This window comes from Lepisosteus oculatus, chromosome 13, assembly GCF_040954835.1.
Source record: "Lepisosteus oculatus isolate fLepOcu1 chromosome 13, fLepOcu1.hap2, whole genome shotgun sequence".
Lineage (NCBI taxonomy): Eukaryota > Metazoa > Chordata > Actinopteri > Semionotiformes > Lepisosteidae > Lepisosteus > Lepisosteus oculatus.
The window spans coordinates 11,369,363-11,386,915 of record NC_090708.1 but is presented as its reverse complement, the minus strand read 5'-3'; the positions used below and the strand labels follow the sequence as shown (position 1 = coordinate 11,386,915).

At 37.1% G+C, this 17,553-nt stretch overlaps 1 protein-coding gene across 2 annotated transcripts; it reads left to right on the top strand.

Moving 5' to 3' along the window:
• Window positions 1-441: 441 nt before the first annotated feature.
• On the top strand, window positions 442-5,313 carry LOC107079116 (zinc finger protein 862-like). Of its 2 annotated transcripts, none has more exons than XM_015361031.2 (2): window positions 442-530; window positions 2,704-5,313. In XM_015361031.2, the coding sequence occupies exon 2, from the start codon at window positions 2,789-2,791 to the stop codon at window positions 4,874-4,876; it is 2,088 nt and encodes a 695-aa protein (XP_015216517.1). In that variant the 5' UTR covers window positions 442-530; window positions 2,704-2,788; the 3' UTR covers window positions 4,877-5,313. The 2 variants fall into 2 exon arrangements, with proteins under 2 accessions (XP_015216517.1, XP_015216519.1); XM_015361033.2 differs by lacking the exon at window positions 442-530 and adding an exon at window positions 572-731.
• The last annotated feature ends 12,240 nt before the right edge of the window (window positions 5,314-17,553 follow it).

The following is a 17,553-nucleotide window of genomic DNA, read 5'->3' as shown; positions in this document are numbered from 1 at the left end:
TGTTATAATCAGACGCCGGTAATCCATGTACCTGTAAATTAAAAATCCTTCGAAAAGTCATGAAAATAACAAGAATGTTCAGCATAAAAAAACATGGAGCAAAATGTACAAGTAAACTGCTGTAGAAGCCTATATTAAACCATGTATAAATTATTTTAATTTACCAGCAAAAATAAAATATAACACACACTACAGTCCACGCTCTGACACCTTCTCCCAATGCTAACGTAAGCGCACTCTCTGCATCCTATTCGACTTCCTATTTTTCAGCAAGACCAGATAGGACCTGCGGCGAGTTGTCCTAGAATATGCCTGTTACAGCATTATAAATGAGAGGAGAATTTAAGAATGAATACAAAAGTAAAAAATATATAAAAGAAAAAATAAAATAAACTCACAGTATTTCTTAACAATATTTAAAAACATCTGACCTGCGGTTACAATATTTTTCTTCTGTTGTGTGCACGGTTGCATTCGGCACAGGTTCTGACAGCTCTGCTTTGCCATGCTGTAGAGTGTAATTAAAACAGGTAAGAAAGCTCCCCTTTTGTTAGAAGTTGTTAAGCTTTGTTCAGCATGTAAAATAAAAACAGCCTAGACGGAAATCGGGAGGGGTGCCTCAAAATAAAATGTTCCTCATTACAGTAAAAAAATCGTATTGGTAAATATTGATAAAGGGCTGTCTAATATCTCGTAGTTATGAATAGGTACAGTATGTGCAATGATATATGGTAAGGGTTTATTTCTTAATTCATTTGTTTTAGCTGGTAGGTACTCATACACACTTCAGGATCTAGGACCAAGAAATTGCAACGAAGAGCATCGCTCAGTTATACAGAACATGGTTGTAGCATATTAAAGAGAATCTCCTTTTTTTTATAAATCGGGAATTTGTGGTGACAAGTCAGAAATAGTTTTGAACTAGTGAGGGCAACGTAGAGTACCACAGTCCTGATAATGTCAACTCTTCCTATAAACCTGTTCTTTTTTTTTACTGGAGGCTGATGTAGCTCTGCGTTCTTAAACTGTGTATATAATTTGTTGCATGTATAAAAAGTGCTGCATTTTAGTAATAAGCATATTTGCCTATTTCCTAAATGGCGCCTTTGTATGGATATAGATTCCCCCCCGGAGATTGCAAATTCATTTTGAGATTTGTAGTTTCTTTTTTAGAAATGTAGTCGGTTCTTTAGTCGAATTGTTTCTTTTTAGAATGTTTTAAAGTTTTTAATTCCGCGGAGGCACTGAAATAGGTAATTAAAATTTAAATTTTATAGGTTATTTTATAAATTATGGGGGACGCTAAAGAAAACTGTGCAAATGATGAAGTCTTGAGTTATAACAAGGAATAGGAGTTTGAGGTTCACATAATGTATAAACCGACCACAGGTTCTGGGTAGCTCCAGATTATTACCCTACTTTGAATAAATCTGGAAAAAAAACAGATATGTGAATACATGCTAATTTATTACTTCTTTGTATGAGATAACAGGGCAGGAGTCTTCCAATTGAATAAATGGAGGCATTTTGAAAGGGAATTGGCAAGGACCAGGGTTTCTGTCATAGGCTGGAATAATTTAAAACCTATATTTTTCCAACAAAATATAAACTACAAAGGCAGAGTGGGAGAGCAAAAGTGAGAAATAATCATGTTTTTCTAAGAGCCATTAGCTCGTAAAATTGCTATGCAAGGGAGTCTTCTTTAAATCACTCTAAAACATTTTTCACCAGTACAGACTCCTCCGAGTTATTGATAGGGTCAGTGCAGATTTCAGTAGGAGGGAAATACATCCTTATGTTCCCCTCACAGGAAGTGCATTAAAAATATCAGGTACCTTTTTTTGGCTCAATATGGACTTTTCCTTAAAGTGGTGAGAACAAATAGGTAAGATTCAATTATAAAAAGGCATCAACTCAGCAGTTTTTACAAAACATATTTTGAACTACAGATCACACTTCAGAATTCTTACCCCCAGTACGTGTTGGAAATGTAATTGAAATTAACTAAGGACTTACTCATGTGCAACTGGTTGTGGGTTTTAAGACCCCGTAATCTCGGTGTATTTAATCATGTCGAGCACTCTGAGAAGCCACCTTTAAAGGCGATTTTATTCATAATTTAGGAGGGAATAATATGAATTCTTGAATATATATGAGATCTTCCCATAAAAATAATGCAAACTGTATGTTCTTCTTTTATGTAAAAAGTCGATCATATTTTTAGAACATAATTTAATATCCAATTTAATTCTTTATATTTTATTCTATTATATACCAAATGTATTTGTCAGATATCAGTGTTTTTTTTTTAATAAGATCACTTTATTGGCCATAAATAATTTATTGTATTAGGAACTAGTCTTTTCACATACCCCAACTTGTTCTCCATGAGACAGGGAGAGATGCTTTGGGTCAGAGCACAGGGTCAGACATTTATATGGCGCCCCTGGAGCATTTTGGGTTAAGGGCCTTGCTCAGGGGCCCAACGGAGTAGGTTTCCTCTGCCAGCCGTGGGATTTGAACCAGCAACCTTCCAGCCAGAGGCACAGATCATTAGCCACAGAGCCACTGCACCTATCCCAAAGAGATAAAGATGTTTTTAAAGGAGAGCCTTTTAGAACAGTTTTTTTCATACCTTTTTTTGACTGAAAGATTCTAATGTATTTCTACAGGAAATGAAAACTTTTGTCTCCGTGTTCCCAGGAGATTCAGTCAGTACCATGAACGATAACTGGATGTGAACCTGGTGGTTTGAGAACAGCAGGCTTCCCAGGAACGGTGATCCAGAATGACTTTGAGAGTGGAGACTGTGAAGAGGTGGCAGCTGGAGCTCCATTCTGCTCAGGACTGGCTGCAGTATGAGGTGGGTGTGGATGGCTGCTATGTGGTGAAGATCCAGTGTGCTCTGTGCAACAAGCACAAAGCCAAGATCAAAGACTTGCGAAACTTCAGTCCAGCATTTGTGAATGGTATCGAGGGGAACTCTTTGAAGAAGGACAATGTCAAGAAACACTTTCAGAGTGAGATGCATCAGAAGGCCTTGGCCCTAGAGAAATTAAGTGGCAATGTACCCAACCTGCCTTTAGTGTTGGCCCAGACCATTGAAGAAAGTCACCTCAATCGACTTTTTGATATTGCCTACACAGTTGCTAAACTAGAGCTACCGCTTGCAAAGTTTAAGCAGCTTGCCAAATTGGAACTGCGCCATGGGGTGGACTTGGGCCAGACAGCCATCACTGAGCAGAAGTGCAAGGAGTACATTGACTACATTGGTCGATCAACAAAGATTGAGCTGGTGCACGCCATCCAGGAGGCTCCCTATTTCTCTGTGATAGTGGATGGTTCAGCAGATCCAAGCATGACTGAAAAGGGAATGATTTATGTGCTGTATGTGGATCGTACTGGCCTGCCCTGCATGCGTTTCTTTGGTTTCCGAGAGGTGGAGCATGTGCATCCAGAATGTTTGAAGCGGACAGTTCTCAATGCATTTTTGGAAGAGGGCATTGACATAGAACGGAAGCTTGTAGGCTACATGGCAGATAGTGGCACTATAAAGGCAGACATTCCACCTTTATTGCAGAAGGAGATGCCCTATCTCATTTCGTTAAACTGTGCGAGCCATCGATTAGAGATGGCTGTCAAGGGAATATTTCATGGTACTAGTTTCGACAATGTCAACGAGATGCTTCACCTCCTGGCCAAGCTGTACTGGACCTGCCCAAGCCGAATGCATGAGCTGAAGACCCTGGCACAAATAATGCTGGAAGGAGAGACCAAGCCCCACCAGGCTGAAGGCACTCGGTGGGTGCAGCACAAACAGCGGGCAACCAGAGCCCTCTTACAAGCCTACCCAGCTGTTGTCTGCAACCTGGCCAACATGTCCACCCAGACAACCCTGCCCAAAGAGAAGACCATCTTCCAGGAGTATCTGAGAACTCTGCGGAGCCTCAACTTTGTGCTACACTTACTCTTTTATTCTGAGATACTGGAGCCCATTGCCAAGCTGTCCCGTTCATTGCAAAACAGCACTGTGGATCTTGTCTATACCGCCTCACTGCTAGAGAAATTCTACAGCACTCTGGAGCGATTCAGCAGGGGTGCTCTGCATGGCCCTCTCCATGAGGTGCTGGAAGAAACAGAAAAAGATCCCCAATCTGTCTATTTCAGTGGGACTCGGCTGCAGTGTGAAGCTGAGATAGTTAAAGCATTTAAAGAGAAGCTTCCTTCTTATGTGGCCACTGTGTCTGACTGCATCCTTCACCGGTTTGGTGCTCTCCATCTGATGGAGCCCATCCGCTGCTTGAAAATATTGGAGGCTGATCAGTGGCCTGAATCTCCAGAGGACATGGAGAACTATGGCACTGTGGAGTTACAGGTATTCTGCCGGCATTTTGCCAAGCTTTTGGCCATCAACCAGGTAGATGTGACAAAGCTTTTGGAAGAATGGGAGCAGTTTAGGCAGTTTCGAACTGAGTGCCTCGCTGAACTTTCCAGCCAGCAGATGTGGCAGAACATGCTGACTCGAGATCGTGCACGTTTCCCCAATTTCTACCATGTTATCCACATTCTCCACTGCTTCCCAGTGTCCAGTGTGGTTCTAGAGTGGGGATACTCTGCAGTCACCCGCTTGAAGGCTGAGAGCAGAAGCAAGATGTCCATCAACACACTGGAATATCTGACTAGGATCTCTGTAGAGGGTCCTGAGCCAGATGTCTTTGATCCCCAAGCAGCTGTCAGCCTCTACTGCTTTGAGCAAATGGGTTTCATTGCTGACCCTGTTGTCAAAAGGACATCTATGTCTGTGTTATCAGATGAAGAAATCAGTTCTCCCAATAAAAGGGCCTGCTTCACCCCAGAGGAGTACAGCAGTGACTGAAGGGCTCCGACGCCGCAGACAAAGCTAGCACAAACTAGAATGTCTCCGTAGGACGTCCTGGTATTGAGAGAAATGTAGAATACTGAGTTGCTTCAAAATGCTGTAGTTTCACACTGCTCATGCATGCGTGTTTTAAATGCGGTTCAGTTACCTTCAGCCTTAGGTTACAGTAGTAGATATCATTTTAAGCTTTTGAGCCTACTGAATATCAGCACTTGTACCAATAAATGCTGAATGCTGATGTTTTTATTGCTTGAGCATAAACTGTCTCACTATTATTTTATTTGGGTTTATCAAAGTCAAATAAACATGCAGTTTCTCAGATACGAAGATCAGTCTGCAGATTGAGAGAGATTGATCTCTCAATCTGCAGACTGCAATTATTGTTGATATTACTAATCATGTATTAATAAATGGGTGATTTCAAATCAAATTTATTTGTTTTGCATGAATTTGCAGTCACATTATACTGAAATAAACCTGAAGATTTTCCTCTAGTAACATTTAAAGTTTTACAAGGGTATTTTCAGGGTCAGAATGTTACAGCTTTCTGACTGATATGGGAACCTATAGTATTTCAAGGGATATTATGTCAGTAAATGTGCCCAAATTTCATTTGAAATGTATAATAAATGTTGACATACACTAGTGATTTATATTTCCTTTAATAGTAGTAGTATTCCCTTTAGTAGTAGGATTTCTATTTTTTTAGTTTTTTTAGTCACACGATACTGTATTTTCTCCCTAGTATAAAATTTTAGAGGATCTTGGAAGTAAGTTTCATGGTATACTGTTTGGTAGCAGAGGTTTGAATGCCTTTTCAGAAATTTAACCTTGTTTTTAAATGCATACATAAATATATATTTAAACATACATTCTGATTTGTTGAAATGTAAAAAATAGCAGAATTAGGTGCCTTTTGAGCTACATGAGTCCGTTTTGCTGACAGTCGAAGATAAAGCCTAAATAATGATGCTCACTCGTTATCAGTAGTGGAGGGAAAATAACTGATTATGTTTGCATTTTCATATTAGGCCTTTTGAGATGACAAGTTGACATTTTTGGTGTGGTAATTCCATATTAATTTTAATTTGATTGACAGCTATTATCTTTTATAGACAGATATAATATCTTTCTAAAAAATACAGAATAGGTCATTAGGATAGCTTGCTCATATTTTGCTGTGCCGGGACAAAGTGAGATTGCTGGCTAATGAGAACGTTTTTTCGTTCAGGCACAGGTGACTACAAGTAAGTTATCTGAATGTGAGTATAGTTTTCTGGTAGAAAAATGCTTTTGATAGAATTTATTGAGGGTAAACATATACATTTAGCAACATTAATAAAGATCATTTTTAATTCAATGAAGTATATAATAGCTATGATTTTACACTTTTTTAAGACTGATGACCCCTTTTCAAGAAATCCCTTGAAATAATGAGCTCTGTATTAAACAAACTGAAGTACACAATTAATTGAATGTCACTACAAACCTATACAGTACACTAACTTGTTTTATGAACATCCATTTAATGAGTTTTTGCATTTGAAAACCTAATTTTTAGAATGCAGAATTTTTTTTTTTCCCAAACCAAAGCATGCCTTGTGTATATTGCATCCATGCCCATCACGCCTCACACAGCTAGTCCCCACTTCTGTGCTGCATTATTGATTGTATGCTATACCCTACCCAGAACTTTAGCCATTTTTGTGAATTTTGTCTCAAAATTTCTTGCCTTTCTTCTAGACTTCCAATTTCTTGTCAAGCTTAACCCACTAATGCCACTTCATTTTCCACTGTATTGTTTAAATGTGTGCTGTTTATTGTAGCAAATGCTTGTGTTATATATACATACTGTATATATTTGACTATTATTAATATGTAAATATTATCTTAGGTCACATATCTCTTAATTATTGCCATTAATTAATGGGGAATTCATATTTGTTTAATGACCTTTCAAGATGAGGATTTAAAAATGAGGAGTTGATGAGTTAAAAGCTGATTAATTAAAAGCAGAAATGTAGGTCAAAAGATCCACTGTATGCTCACTCACCATGGAAGAGTGTTGATTTTACATCCTGGCAAATATTTTCCATCTCCAAGTAAGAGATAATGCCCCAGTCAAGTAATTTTATAACATCAATTTACAGTTTTTTGTTGTAGATGTAAGTGTTCAAGGTTATACATAGTGCTATTATATATATAGTGCTATTATTTGTGACGATAGTACAGCACTACTCTGGTAATATTTAGAAAAATGCTTGAAAAACTGCTAAATGCAGTTTAAATCAATTGACAGAGAATTAAATGCAAAGCTGAGCAGTGGAAATGTGGCTGGCCGCCTCTTTACAATTGTATGAAGAGATGGAAAGAGATAGCACACACAGCGGATAACTGTTTAATTTCTGCTGTACAGTTTGACACTGAGACAGTGCTAGATATAAATAGTTCATCTATTGTGCAGCAGAATGTTCTAAACATTACACTGAATGTTGAGGACAAAAAGCATAAGAAGTGGACATGGTTTTCGTGCCTGTTTTGTTTTCTTGTTCAGGTCCACCTGAGAGGCCTCTGAACTGCATAATACATTTAATTCCGATTCTGTTACTGTATTCTTCTTTGTGCAATGCACAGTAATATTAAAAAAAACATCCATAATTATCCTCTTTGGAGCTGATCCTCTCTGGTTCCCATCAGATCTTTTACTATAGTTTTTTTTTTTTTACAAACACAGATTTTGTTATTAACACAGTTCAAATATTAAAATTCAGTTTCCTATATAAAGTAATTACGTTAAGAACAAACACTGGTGTCTCTGCCTCTGGAGAGAGAATTTGAGCTGCCTGTTTTGAAAGAGAGATTTACTGGCACATTTCGGTTTATGAAAACAACGGGCAGACAGGTTACCACCTCCAGGAATTTCTGTGCAGCAGAAAGAAATTTTATTTTAATCATTACTCACTTATTTCCCTTGCCACTCTCGTGCTCTCAATAATACAGTCACTCTAATAGTTTAAAACTGCATTTATATTTTACTCTTCTGGTTTTTGTACAGTCAGTGCTCCTATGAGAGTTACTCCTGCTTTTATCATTCTAAAACCTCACACCCTCCCTGTCCATCTACTGTTTACATCACAAGACTTTTCAACAGAGAATTAAATTTACAGCAAGATTAATTACATTCTTGATAGCTTAAACTAAGGAACCAAAAAACTGACAAATGCTAACATGTTTTCTACTTCATGCCTCTTCAGTGTTTGGATCTTGAAGTTGTGTTGCTCTTCATTTATTGATGCTGGCTTGTTGTGTGGCAAGACCCATTAAATGTATTTAACTGTTTTACTAGTTCTCATTTTTACATATGTTGCTTGTGCTGACTTCTTTATTTAAAATGAAAACTTTGTCTGAGTGGACTGTTTAAAAGCACTTGTCACTTTATTTAGGCAGCTTTTCCTTTTCCTTGGTTCCCTGGGGTTGGAAGTCTCTGATATTGTGACATTTTGCTGTCTAAGAGCTGAATGTCATCTTTACTTGCATCACTCAGATTTTACCTTCATCTGTTGTGACCTTGAGGTTTCCTGTGTCGTTGTGCCTTGAATACCTGCTTGGTCTCAGTGGGAGGTAACGTCTGCTGATTTCTCTCCTGCATCCCTTGACTGATGCTCACATTGGGAGTAGAAGTACAAATAAATAGATCAATAGATTAGGCTGGATGTTATACAGTATATTGTGGTTTTTAATGTTGTCAGTAATAGACATGTATTGAACATTCCGCACTTTATTTTAGCACTTGGATAATATAGATTTCTAGACCTCTTATGTAACAGGCTTAGTCTTCCTAAAACAAAGTGTTATCTAATTTTTCTGTCTGGTGATAAGCCAAGACGCTAATGAATGCACCTCCAGGAAGCTGCTTAAGATATGTTCGTATTCAAGAAGGGACCCATTGAGCTACAAGCTCAGCTCTTTGAGTTTTTGTCATTGTGTCTAGTCGATATACAGTAGAAGCAGAAATAGTGTTCCTTGTACTTGAACTTGAACTTTATTGCCATATGTAACCGGTAGTGGTACAATGGAATTTACAGAAAGTCTCTTGATTGTAAACAAGTGTAAAAAACAAGACAAAGTGCAAACAGTGCATCAAGACAATGTACAAACAAACAATAGACAATGTGCAAGTAAACATGTAGATGTTTGAATGTAAACAATACAGACGTGTAAACAATGACTGGAGATGTGCAATAGATAAGAAATCATAAAGAGGTAGATGGTGATGGTGTAGGTGTGGTCCGAGGGGGATGGCTAAATGTGTTCGCCAGCCTCACTGCTTGTGGAAAGAAGCTATTGAAGAATCTAGTGGTAAGTGTCCGTATGTTCTTATATCTCTTGCTTGAGGGCAGTGGGGTGAAGAGCTCATGCCCGGGGTGGTGACTGTCCTCTGTTATGGCCAGAATTCTACCACGGCAGCGGTCCTCATGGAGCTGTTTAATCTCGGTGAGACCGCAGCCGATGATCTTCTGGGCCATATTGACCATTCTCTGCAGTGCCTCTTTCTCGCGAAGAGGTGTTGCCATACCACACGGTGATCCCGTTGGTGAGGACGCTCTCGATGGTGCAGCGGTAGAAGTTCACCAACACATGTATTGGCATCCCCCATCGCTTGAGGCACCTCAAGAAATAAAGGCGCTGCTGAGCCTTCTTCATGATAGAGTCAGTGTTCACAGTCCAGGTTAGATCTTTAGAGATGTGAATTCCCAAAAACCTAAAGCTGGTGACTGTTTCCACTTCCATTCCATCAGTACTGAATGGGCTGTGAGTGTATGTAGTCTTTTCTATTTAAAAAAATAAAGGTCTTTTAGCCTGTCAGGGTACTGTATCTTATCTATTAGAGTAAAGTCTTACAAAATATTGTGTCCTGTACCTAGATACTTCAGACACTAACAAATAACATTGGTTTGGTTGAGCAAAGTGGTGTCACATGAATCACTGAAATATAAATGTGAAGGACAAGTGCCACTCCTTTTTATTTTGTTTTCACAAATTAATGGATGCAAGTGAACCTAGACATCATTGTAATAATAGGCACGCAGTACTGAATTACAGCAAGTTTTGCATGTCCCAGTTTTGATTGCCTCATTTGTCTTTTTTTAATTTTTGTTTCCAGCCCAAAAAAAAAACTACTCATAAACTTTCAGCTAAAGTAACCTTGCCTGTGATCAGATGAAGTGTTAACACTTCTAACAGAGGTAGGTTGATAAAAGATGCAGGGGGTTGATTTTCATTTTATATTATTCCCCAGATACATTCTCACATACTTCTGAAATGTTAGAGGAGAGCTATGAATATATAGGACAAATTACCTGACATGCTGTGGATACTGATTCACATGAAATTTATAAGTTGCAGATTGATGAAGTAATTTATTCAATAACATACAAATAACAAAATGAAAACAATGGACCAAATAAACTATTCTCATTCATAACCTAAATCCTTTATTTCCTCAGCTTTACCCAGAGTGCATGTCCCATTTAGGAACAAATGTGTATAAATTTTACCCTCTCCTCCTCTTTCTAAAAAAGAAAATAATATCATAACTATAAGTGTTTTACAATGGACACAATATGGGATCAGTTTCAGTGATGTTATCTAGCATCAATGTTTGTGCACATTTCTTGGAGTCAGTTTGCATTACTTTTTTTGGTTATCCTGAAAAAAGATCTGTAGTAAGGAGATACAATTATGTTATTATCTATGAAGATCTTTGTGTATCTGGGATATGTTTTTATTGAGTTCTTATAATCTAAAGAATAGCTTAGTTTGTCATCCCTGTCTTGTGAATGATCTTATCTGTTTTATATCACCTCAGAACAGCATGAACTGTACCATAGGGAATAAGGACTAAGTATTAGATAAAGATTAGCGAAGCATTTGGAAATCAACTTTGCTCAGTACATACTGGAAAACATTGATGTCTCTCAGGATCAGCCCAGTTTAGCATCACCACCTAAGTACAAAATGAAATGTAAAGTGATAGATAATACAGTTTCACATCCCATCCTCTTTGATGTGTGAAAAGATATGTGTAACAACTGTTGTGTTTTAATGTGGAGTCACAAATCATTTTCCTCTTTTATAACCAATTGTTTTGGATGATTAAGCTTAAAACTGTCCTAGAAGAGATATAGGCATCTTTCTGAAGTGTCACAACCAAATGAACTTTTCATTGAAGGACCTGGAAGGCAAAGTGCATTTCATTCATGTTGCCAGATCTTATTGACATAGACAGGGTTTTTCAATCTTCAGATCGAATGGATGTTGGTTCCAAACTAGCAACACTTCATGTGGAAAAGTTATATACTTCTTTTCCCCATGAAGGTTGTCTAGAATCTATAGATTAAATTAAAAGCCTTCTGAAAATACTAAAAATACTGTAAAAAAGTACCATCTCGTATGCTCTGTGTGAGTCCATTAATATTGTTATTGGAAGAGTTGGAAGAGTTTTGTTAATCTCCCTTTTACATGCATTTAATTATTTTTGTAGTTTTAATCTTTTGTGAGAATTACAGGTTTATTGCATATATTTTATATCTTCAAGATACCTGATGAGTATCCTGATACCTGATGAGTTATTAAAATTTACAAGGCAATAGGTTTCACTATTTAGTTCCACTACATGTCTACTGTACATTCTGCAATTGGCATGCCTTTTTGAGGAATTGATAGTCTTCGAACAAGCCTAAGTGATGGTGATCTGTACTATCACATCTGATGAAAATTGTCCACAGTATAGCCACAGTATACTGTATGTTGGAATTTGAGATTTTTAATTTAATAAGCTCTTGGCACCTTTGTTCATGACAACAATTTTGCACAAAAAAAAAATTCCATTCTCTAGAGAAAATTCAGCTACTTTTTGAATGAATTTCAGATGCTCCTACTGTTAAACTCCTGAGTTGGTGAGTTACAGTTTTTTTTTGTCTTTGTATGCGGTTGGCAATTTCTTATTAAACTGGGGTGGTGATTTAGTGCCGCTCGGGGGAAAGGTATCAGTACTGCAGATCAATTGTTAGTCAACAAGAAGGTAGTATTATAGGCAAAATGACACATTCCTCTGAAATGCAAAACATCATGGAAATAAATCAAGTGTACACCCTCTATTGACTAAGAGACTCTGAGAAAGTACACACTGATCAACAAGTAACTTGCTGCTGTTGTTTTCTAAGCACTGCCAAGAGAGGGCAGCACCAATTTATATGTGATTTCCCAACTGTAAAACCAACAAACTAAATATGTATTTTTAAAGTATAGTTTTAGTTTGATCGTGTCCGTACAGATTACAGATCTCAACTGTTAACTCTTCAACCCAGGTTTTTGGACAAATGTTCACCAAATTAATTGTTGGGTGGGTGGTCTCTGAAACTTTATGCAATTGCATTTGTAATATTAGTATAGAAAAATACAGAGAAAATACTCTTACTGCTTTTCTAAATTTCAAGCTAAACATGTTAAAACATGTTCTAAAAGCAAATGATACTAATTGCTTGTTAAACCTTCTTATAGTTTTCTCAAAAGTTGTGTTTTATAATCTCTATTTACTGGTGAAGCTAATCCGTAGACAGATTATGTTAATAATAATCACTATGGTTATTTTTTAGATAATTATTTTTCCTCTTTTTAAACTCATTAATTTATAATAGTGAATTCCCACTCAACCTGAACTACTCAGCCACCCCCTATAGACTTTTACTTGTCTCTCACTTCATTAATATTTAAATTTTGAGTTAAAAAGCCTTTCTGAACCTTAGCCAAAGCAAATGTAAAATAAAGAACAGCACTATTATTTCAGCTCTTTTATGCTTTGGCAGTGCTCTGAGTATTAGAAAAGAACAGTGAGCACGACATTAAGCTCGTTACAATAAATTATATGGTATCAGTCAAAATGCTGTAACTAGCATCCTCCATTTAAAAAGTCGTTAATACAGTATGAATGTGTTTTTATGTTAGTGTTCAAGAGGAATGGAATTATAGGGGCACAGATTTCTTCTAGGTCATTTGTAACATTTTTTAAAGGATCTATCATGAAAATGTGAAGTGCAGTCCTCAATAAGACGGCAAGAAAAACTCCAACACTGCCTCGTGAGATAATTTCCTGTCATCTGCAAGTCACCTGTGAGAGTGCTGTCAGGGAGACCTGCATCACTCCTCCAAACAATAGTAACTCTGCTGTAGGCTCTTTTAGTCTTGAATTGTGAAAAATGGCAGATGGCCCTGATTGTGGAAAGCTCACATGGCCCACATGCCTCCTGTTCTGTTACTAGGGGAGTAATGTTAGAGCCAAATTCATTAATAACTGGTGATGCAAGTTATGAAAAGAAAGAAGAAAACATAAAGCAGCAATATGTAAAATTAATTTGCCTTTTTAAAGTTTTACATTGCCTATCTTGACAGTCAAACTGTCATCAGGCACCTGGTCTTTAAGTGACTAGTACTTAAAGCACATAAGCTCTCAGTTTGGAAACCATTTTTCCTCCTTTCCCAGTCTACGAAATTCTTCACTGATTGCCTCAATGGCTCCCTTACAAGAACAATCAGTGTTGTATCTGACCTTTAGTGAGGATGTCAGCTCATTTATTTTATCCCGGTTCTCTTGCTCATGACTTCTTTGGCAAACGTTTAATTTGCAGGTTGGGAGGAAAGTAAATGTGTGCTGAAGGGCCAGGCTGGCAAGGGTGCTATGAGATACCAGCAGTGCAGTGAGTTTTTTAACCCCTTCCACAGGCCTGCCTGTTCCCTTAACCACTGAATTTCCTGTGCAGCTGCCTTCCCCTGTAACTCAAGGCACATATAAACAGTGAACATATAAGAAATGAACTCTTCTGCAATACTAATTCTTCTTACTGCGAGTTAAACGAGAAGACACAAAGTAATTCACCTTAAGGGCACTTTTGTTCAGTATTGTATGTGTAGCTATTGATTTCTATTGTATTTTGGAGCCCACTCTGTTTCCTTTGGAAGTGTTTCTTTTGTTTTCCAACACATTAATATCAAACAACTCAGAAAAAGCAGAGTACTTTTTTTAATGCAGTAAGCACTTGGTTTAACAGACTTCCTTTTAACAGACTTCAGATTAAATGAAATTATATTTGTAAAATGAAGAAACACTTTCCCCGCAATAATGATGAAGTGCACAGATAATAAAACAAAGTTAAATATGACATTGGTCTCAAATTAAGGAATAGCAGTTTAATGGCAGGCCAACTGCTTATGATGGGTTTGTGATCCTTGTGCTTTAGTGAATTTTATACAGTGTATTGTATTTCCAACACATGAAATAAAGAGCTTATATATTTATGATGAAAGGCGCAGAATCATGTTTCATTTACTGTAATGATCGCAAATGTTGAAATAATAAGTCAAAAGGTGCAGTAAGTATAAGTAGTATTTTTTTCTCATAGTGTTTTTGGGCTGACAAAATGTCATTCATGATTTAATGGACATTGGATAGTAAGAGACGCCTCTTCCTATTAGTCCATCAAACTGAGGGTTTACCGTTATAGTGATTTAATGATTAATTACACTTATATTCAGAAATTTTATTCACTACTTTGCTTTGCTTTATTTTGATATTATTTTTTGCTTTTATTTTACCATTCAACAGAAACCAAAATAACGTACAAAACTCCCCATACACATAAACTATAGAACCATCCTATAAAGATAATCCACTCCTTAAAAGAGGCACTTGAAAACATATGCAAATGTGTATAGTAACAAATTCTACCAGTTGAGTTAGTGGATCAGACATTTCCCAGGGGTGGTTTATACAGTGTACAGTATAATGCAAACTCTCTTCCTTCATTTTGTCTGTACAAATTATGGGAGAAATATGCCTTTTGAATGTGGGTCCTGCAATTCACCTGTACTACCATACTACCTGTATGTCTCACTTATTCATCGTTTAACCCGCTTGGTTAATGGGAAAACTCCAGGCCATAGGATAAGGCGACTCAAACCCCATTCAGAAAGAAATTAACCAGCTATAGCTGTAAGGTAGAGATGGGGTGGAGATGTGATGCTTGAGATGAGTCCTAAAAGAGGTGTTTGTGTTCAATATTTAGTGCTAATTTCTGTAATGATTAAGAATAGCTACAGTATGAGAGACTGACTTGTAGTTGTTATCCTCAGTTACTAACTTCCGTAAAGCTCACCGTTTCTGCTTTAAAGCATATTAGATTGACACTGATATGAATGTAGTTGTGATTTTCTTTGCTTTGTACTGTATCTGCAATGTATTTTATATGATATATAACAGTAGGAAAATGAGAATTACAGTAAATCCATTAAATATGCCTGTATTCAACCCTTAATGTATGAGTCTTGGTACTTTCTTGTCTAGTCTGTTAAATCACTTCTGCTCTTAGGGTTGAGTGATTGCTGCTGAGCTTACATTCTCTGGAGGGCGATAGGCCTCCTTGGGGCTGTAGTCCTCCTATTTATCTCTCACAAATGCTAAGTACTCAGCCATGCTGCCTCTGCAGTACTGTGTAGTCAGCCAGCAACAAGCTGATAGAAAACTTGAGCTCTATTAAAGACTCCTGTCCAGAAGTTTAACTTCTCTCTCCACATCACTTCCTGCCATTCTGCTAAATAATAATTCAGAAAACAGCAAGGTGTTTTTTTCTCTACCTGCATGTAGAGTACATGTACTGTATACAGCACATACAGTACAGTATACAGCACATATGCACATTATCAAAGTTAAGTTAATAGCCGCTTGGTTTCTGTAGGGTTTTGTTTCATCCCCCGACACTGGATTAAACCCTGCTTAGAACAGAGCAGTCTCCAACATTATCTATGAAGTGCCAGTCAGACGTCTAAAAGATCAAATGCATCCATGTGTACAGTGAGTGCTATCAGCCACCTGAGATGTAGTGAAGTAAGGTAAATAATGGTTGATTTTTTTACCAGAAATGAAATGACTGTAGCATTTAAAAAAAAAGCATGTACCTCACTGTAACACTTTCATTGTAAAGTGTTAATCCGTTTAGACATTATTTACATGAATATTTGTTAATTTAAATTGTACAAGAAGAAATGGTTAGTATTAATTATGTTTTTCAAAGAGCTCATACTTACTGACACCATTCAAAAGTAAGCAAATTGCTTTTCAGCTCCTATTTAAAAAGACATACAGTAACATTTTCTTTAGGGATGGTTGTAATGCTTTCATGTCCCAAAATTATTTCTTTCATTTTCATGATTCCAAATTGCCATTGCATCTATTTGCCCATGTTTAATAACACTGACCTTCAGATAACAAACTCTGGCCTAGGGTTATACATAAGGACTATCCTTTGTATATAAGAATGATTACATTGTCCTACAGCTGTTTGGTTATGTTTAAACAGGTTGTGTGTTGATTAAGTATTGATTGCATTGTTTAAAGGGAGAAAGACAACAAAAGAAAAAAATATTTTACTGAATGTACAATACACTGAATGGCATTATTGGAACCAATACTATTCGTTGAGTTTTTGAGCTTTTAATCCTTCTCAGTTTATACAGTTTTATTTTTTTTCCAATTCTAAATGGTGTGGGGGAAAGTATTGCCAGAATTTTTCCATTATTTGATTTTGTAGATTGTAGAGGTAAACAAAAGAGATACTACAATGTCACTAAATACATGAAAGCTGTGCTTAAAAGAAAACAAGCACATAGCACATCATACTCACTGGGTTTGTTACAATAGAAGAGTCTTGTTGGACTTGAAGTTGTTGGAGCTAGAAGAAGATTTGATGTTAGCAACATTTCAAAACTTGTGATACAAAAAGGCTTGCCATTTTCAATATGGAATCTGGCTACTGGCGGAGAAGAAGTGTCAGCGTTGCAAATGGAAGTTGAGTGTACTTCATTTTAAAGCAAGTTCATTTAGAAACCATTCCATTCCACCGAGGATCAGAAAAGGTGACAGCCAACTCAATCTCACTTTTCCGTCTTGTTCTGGAATTACTCTGTTTCTTTTCTAAAAATACACAGCCTTCATTCTTCAGCGCGTGTGATGGTTTTACCACTGCACTACATGCACTGCTTCTTGGCAAATTTAAGAGTTTTCACATAGATTTTAGGAATAATAAATAAATTGACCCATGCTGGCGCTAAATCTCCTACTGCAAAGAGCAGGTATTTTTTGCAAAGCTGGCAATTCTTTGATTAATATCTATTGCCCAGTTTATTCTTTGTCAGTAAGCATAAAATCCATTGAATTAAAATTTTAAACTTAATTGCTTGCAAAGGATCTGAGCACTTAGGCTAAGTCTAGTACACTATTGCAGTGGTTGAATCAAATCAATAAAGCACTTTAGAAGAACTAGAAAACCGCATTTCTTGTTATGTCTCATTTTGGTGTTTGTTCTGGCTGTGGTACACATGAAATGAAAACACTACAGAGTGTAAAAGGAAAACTCAATTACTTTATAAACCTTGTTGTAATCAAATTCAGCAATGGACCTCAAAATTTCTCTTTTTCATAGAAGCCAAAGGAACATTTAAAGCAGTTCACCTGCACCCACAAAGGAGTCACACAGGGCGGCGAAGAGGAGCTGTAATCACAAAACAAAGCGAGTCTGTGCAATACGTACTGTATAAGCCGATTACTGGGAAGGAGCAGGGAG

Coding starts and splice junctions, on each gene's coding strand:
- LOC107079116 (XM_015361031.2), top strand. CDS start 2,789: ATGACTTTGAGAGTGGAGACTGTGAAGAGGTGGCAGCTGGAGCTCCAT.